At 34.1% G+C, this 6359-nt stretch overlaps 1 protein-coding gene across 2 annotated transcripts in view; it reads right to left on the bottom strand.

The window, feature by feature from the left end:
- The window catches only part of LOC107678047 (calsenilin-like), a 22806-nt gene that overhangs the window by 4810 nt on the left and 11637 nt on the right, over positions 1–6359 (bottom strand). Inside the window, exons 3-4 of one of the 2 annotated variants that reach the window (XM_016473160.1) lie at positions 3537–3539; positions 100–224 (exon numbers count right to left, since the gene is read on the bottom strand). In XM_016473160.1, the coding sequence (XP_016328646.1) occupies positions 100–224; positions 3537–3539 (128 nt within the window). The remainder of the gene's footprint in view (positions 1–99; positions 225–3536; positions 3540–6359) is intronic. The other variant, XM_016473161.1, reaches the window with a different exon arrangement.

Genomic DNA, 6359 nt, shown 5'->3' with positions numbered 1-6359 from the left:
TCAAACAGCAACATTACAGACTAACTAAAGTTGAAAAAGTGAAAAAGCATAATAGGACCCCTTTAACTTGTGACAATCTCACTTCTTATGCAGTCTTACGTTTTTGAAGCCTCTGTAGAGCGACTGCAGCTCCTTCCTAGTGAACTTGGTCTGAGCCTGCAGCTGCTCCAAGCCCTCCGGCTGATGCCGCACCATGGACAACTCCAGATCACTGTCAGCGCTGTCTGTCAGAGAGAGAGCATGAGGATGAGGAGGGGAGGGGAGGGGAGGGGAGGAGGGGAGTGACTGATATCAGTTGGGCTGCACTAAGGACAGGACAGTAAAGGAGGAAACAGATAAAGCATGGAGTGCAGGTGAAAGGACAGCCACATATTTGGGGTGAAAGAGGAAGACAAAAATAGACACTGAATAAACCACAGAAGAAGAGCTGTTTGGGAGACAGACGGGTCGGAACGGGAGTCTAGGACAGATCAATATCAGTGATTCGCCACTGGTTTTGCTTCAGGGCCCAGAATTTTAATTGGACGTCAAGTGGCGACCTGACATCAAGCACCAAAATTGGTCAACATACAAAAATGTCCTTAAAATGAAACATTGAAATCTGTCACCCTTGTAAAAAAGACCTACACTTACTTAAGTATGAACTGAATGTAATCTTTTTGGACATTTAATTGCATGTTAGATTAAGCAATTAACTGAAATGTTGAATGCTTTTTGACACAACCGAGTAGAAATAAATGCTGTTTATATTTATAATTTAATAATTACTTCTATTGTCTTTGAAATGGTTAAAGTGTACTGCTGAATGTACTGACAAGCATTTGTAGTAAACTAAATTATACTTTAATGTAAATCTATTGAAACATTAAATATATTTGTAATTCCAAATGATATAACGATATATTAACTTATTTGTAATAATGAATAACACACAACACATCAAAATACGTTTACGTCTTTAAAGCACAACAAATGATTAGTAAAACAATTAAATTCTGTCTTTATATAATAATTCAATTATTAAAATGTACTTTAAGTTTAATTTGACATTATTACAAAGTGCTCTTTTTAAAAGTGTACTTTTTAAACAGTCAAGAAATGTCTCTTTAAATATATACCGAAGATGCCTTTTATTTCATTAATATTATATTACGTGCAAGCAGTTTTTTAAAGTACACTACAAGTGCACATTCAATACAATTAAGCACACATCTAAAATATTGTTAACATGACACAAGCTGAATAAGAAAATTATTTTCCATTTTTGTAGAACACAAATAACAGCAGTTGTGTGATTTACCTGTTTTGTTCATGGTTTCCTGAGAACTGGGTCATGAAATGCAATCTTATGTAATGTTGGAATCTGCATAATTTGGCTTTTATTTGCTGAAATAAGTTTGTTTGTTTGCATTTAGCATTGTTTTTCTTCCAACAACCTTAATAATACCTCGCAGCCCACCAGTTGAGAAGCACTGATCTATTTGTCATTTACTCACCATCTATGAGGCATACGAGAACATAAAAAGGGAAGGGAAGAGATTTAGAGAATATAGAAATAAGAGGGGAATAAAGAGGAAGCAATGGAAAAACAACACATTAGTTGCACTGTACTACAACTGCATGTCATTAAATTAATGTATTGTCTCATATTATGAACACAGCTGCTGTATTAGATTCTGTGCAGTTGTTACCACCTTGTTCTTTTTGGATTTTTCCAGTTCATTTAGATTAGTTTCCACATGCAGCACATTTTTAAGTTACCTGACCAGTGTACAAGTGTTCAATTAGACACATTTAGTTTAAATCACAAAAGATGTCTATTTCAAAAAATGCTATTCTTTTGAACTTTCGATTCATCAAAGAATCCTACAAATATTAAAGTTATAAAAAATGTTATTTGAGACGGAAATCAGCATATTAGCATAATTTCTGAAGGATCATGTGACACTGAAGACTGGAGGAAGGATGCTAAAAATTCAGCTTCGCCATCCCAGAAATAAATGACATTTTAAAAGATATATTCAAATACCATACAATTATTTAAAATTGTAATAATATCCCACATTATTACTGTATTTTGAGTATTAATGCAGCCTTTGTGATCAGGTATAACCAGCTCCTACTACACATTTACCCTTTTTACAGTAAACTAGGGCCAACATCAAAACCATACGGTGGTTCTTACCGTCCAGCGACAGCGGCTCCGTGATGCCAAACTGTTTGAGCACCATTATAAACAGAAGAATCACTACAGCAACTGCAAACAGCTCCATGCCCTGAATAGCCATTGCACTGAGAGCTAACTGCGATAAGCTATGCGATTCCTTCAAGAAAATGTACAAAGGTCAAGAGGTCATGCTAGATTTCAAATGGGCAATTTTAGGAAAAGCAACTCATCTCATCAATGTTTCTGCAGCAACAAGTTTGATAAAGTCTTCAGAGTCCATTCCCGTAACAATTCTGAATTCCTGATGCATTAAGCTATAAACAAACCACAAATGTAAACCGCACAGTACTGCCGATTTAAATGATCCTTTAAAATAAAGTCACTAAGTTAGAGATTCCTTCATATCCTCATCCATGTATCTCTATAACAACATCAAGCATACGGAAACCTCCTTCAGCTTTGGTCTCCACAGACTGGTGCGTCATGGTCCTCCTCAGCCTATATATTCCTTATGGAGCACCGAAAGAGTCTGATCTCCAGACTCAGACACTCCCACTTCCCTCTCCATCTCTTTAGCAATAACGCACAATGATGAGCCAGCCATAATGTATGTTTAGATGCAGTTGAACTGGTGCATCATTCATTTACTCGAATGATACAAAACTACAGACTTTATTAATATAGCTAGACATACAAGTGGGGTCTCGGATCTTTGTAAAAATAGTTTAAAAGGGGTTTCTTTCGTGATAATGACAGGCTTACTGTACATTATCCCACTCATTACATGGCTACTTGCCAAATAAATAAATGAAATGTGATAAAGCGGTATGAAATATTGATTTCAGTTCAACTTATTTTATTATGTGAGATGAAAAAGACCATGCAGTAATATGAGATACATGATGCTAGTATATAGGAAAACTTGCCTGAAGCAATTTAGTGAGAAACCAAGCATTTAGTTGTCATTACACAAGAACATCTGACCACAGAATCAAGATTCAGAGTCAAGTACATGGCTTAAATAAAGTTGCTACGAAGTTGAAAAGTGGAGACATCTAAAGTTAAATATAAAGCAAATAAAATATTGAAAATATAAAAAGTAGGCTATTCAATTTATAGAAAGTAAATACAGTACAATTTAAAAAATAAATAACTTTAATACATAAAAAAAAAAAAATGCATTTATTTAAAAAAATAAATAAAAATAAATAGAAAGTAAAACATTTTAAATAGATAAATATGGTAAGTTAATAAATAAAATTAAAATTTGAAAAACAAACAAACAATCAAATAAATAAAGTATATTTCAATAATTGAATATGACACTTTGTACGTCACGATCATCAGACTATTGGTGAACTGGCTAGACCATCTAAAATTAAACTTGCCTAATAATGTCTATCCTCAGCATCTACTGTACAATAACTATTAAAACATCCATAAAGAATCATGCCATTACTGCCTCAGTCTACTTCACTCACAAACATGCTCTTGAGTGTTTATGCATTAGCGGAAGGACATTATGACTTTTTTATGGCTCTTCCGTATGTAAAAATAATGTGAAAATCTTAACTATGCTTTTCTGCTCTCTCCTCTCGTCAGCTGTCTAGATCCGTGAAACCAAAAGCTTCGTGCCCGTTCAAACTGAGGAGCAGAGTGAACTTTGAATGTTGTGAAGTTGCTGCAATTTCTTAAAAAAAAAGTGACATATATGCAGTGAGATGCAAAAGTCCACCTCAGACAGACTGATTGTGAAATGCACTGCTGAGGACTGTAAGCCAGTGATATATTTTTAATTAAATGATATGGAAAAAAACAAAACAATATTTTGATCACTAAAGCCGCTATTTTGCCTACTCATATTTTTTTTTTAGTGATATTTTGGTGTGTTTTTTCAGCAAATATTGATTTTTGATGAATTTAATGAATTAATCAGCATATAATGTAATTCATTTGAATCAACTGGAAGCCCTAGTTTATATTAATATGAGAACAGTGCATCAGAATTTTGAAGGAAGATATACTAATCACTGATAACATGAAAAATTTTACCCATCAAAGGCCTGAGTGCGGGAGAGGAAAGACGACTGCTGATGAGTTTGCACTTATTAATGCATGAGTTTAAACCGGGCACAGGCATCAGAGAGTCAGGGGAAAATCAATACATGAGGAGAGGACGTGGACCTTGGGGCCTGCCAGAAACTAACTTCAAAACTCTCTGAACTTCCTCTCAAATCGCTGTCTGCATGAAGTTACAAAACAAACAAGAATTCTTTGACATTTATGCAAGATTTATGCACAAGGACTGACATAAAACAAGAGGAAAACTATCAGTTGTGTGACAATAAAAGCAGGCCAAATTTCAGACTAACTTTTGTGGTTTTAGAAAGTCTCTTATGCTCAAAGCTGCATTTATTCGAACAAAAATAAAGCAAAAACGGTAATATTGTGAAATATTATTATGCTTTAACATAACTGTTTTCTATTTTAAAACATTTTAAAATGTAATTCATTCATTGCAAAGGTACATTTTCAGCATCATTATTCCAGTCTTCAGTGTCACATGATCTTTCAGAAATCATTCTAATATGCTGATTTGGTACTCAGGGCACATTGTTTATTATAGTTGTGCTGCTTAATATTTTTGTGGAAATTGTGATACATGGAAATAAATACTGACACCCCAAAAGTTTGAAAGGTAGTAATGTAACATGCAACCATGAAGGATTATGTAATTTGAATACTGCTGTGCATGTTTTTCATAGGCGATGCATTATAGACTTTATAGTATGCATGAGGGTGACTATTATCTCAGGAGAGTGTCTCCATATAAGTGATTAAAACTCAGCGCAGCTCTTAATTTAATGGCTTTGTTGCTGAAACAGCATTATAGTCTATGAGTATGATAGATCAAACATGAGGGATTATTTATAGATGTCTTGGGTTCTTACTTTGCTTGTAATTATTTACACACCCTGAAAAGTAAGCCAGGATTTAGGTGATATGTAAATGTGAGAACTATTTACATATTAATTTGACTCGGATAAAACCAAAGCAATACAGAATTGCATAGTTGTTAATAAGGAAAAACATCTCAACAGGAACATTGAGATTACTTCATGAATTCTACAGTTATCCGATGATTATTGTCAGCATTTCTCTGTGGTTGTCAAGTAATATTGCATTAATAAATCACATCTCCTACATTCAATAAGAAATGTCAGCATATTGCATCATGGACTGTTGCAGCCACACAAGTCTCACTGCTGAGGGATAAATAGGAAACTAGAAATATTAGAAATCTAAGACACACACACATGTTTGTTTTTTGTAAATTGTGGGAACTTTCCATAGACTTCTATTACATTTATACTGACCAAACGATATTTTCTATGCCCTAACCAAAACCTACCCCTTACAGAAAACCTGTTTGCATTGTTACACTTTCAGATAAACATCATTTACTATTTTTAATAATTTTTTTCCCCTCGTGAAACCTTAGGCCGGTCCCCACAATGTCAAAAATTTCAGGTTTTACTATCCTTGTGGGGACATTTGGTCCCCACAATGTAGCATAAACAAGTACACACGCACACGCACGCACGCACGCTCACACGCACGCACACACACACACACACACACACTCACGCACACGCACGCACGCACGCACGCACGCACGCACACACACACACACACACACACAAACAAACAAAAAAGTTAGGTTCAGTAAGAATTTTTCTTTGTTTTCGAGTCTCACTAGGGTTGAATTTATTTGATCAAAAACAATAAGGAGTAAAACAACAATATTGTGAAATATAAAGAATTATTGTGAAATATTATTACAATTTAAAAGAACTGTTTCTATTTTAATACATTTTGAAATGTAATACGTGTTATGCAAAGCTGAATTTTCAGCATCATTACTCCAGTTTTCAGTGTCACACGATCCTTCAGAAATCACTCTAAGATTCTGATTTGATGCTCCAAAAACATTTCTTATTGTTATCAATGTTAATATTTTTGTGGAAACCGTGATACATTCCCCCATTTTATTAAAAATGATTTAATAAAAATTAAATAATTAAAAAAATATAAATATTTATTATATTTTAAAGGGGTCATATGATGTGATTTCAATTTTTCCTTTCTCTTTGGAGTGTTACAAGCTCTTGGTGCATAAAGAAGATCTGTA

This window comes from Sinocyclocheilus anshuiensis, unplaced genomic scaffold, assembly GCF_001515605.1.
Source record: "Sinocyclocheilus anshuiensis isolate Anshui unplaced genomic scaffold, SAMN03320099.WGS_v1.1 scaffold260, whole genome shotgun sequence".
Taxonomy (NCBI): Eukaryota; Metazoa; Chordata; class Actinopteri; order Cypriniformes; family Cyprinidae; genus Sinocyclocheilus; species Sinocyclocheilus anshuiensis.
The sequence above is the reverse complement of the archived record's forward strand: the minus strand, read 5'-3'. Positions and strand labels throughout refer to the sequence as shown.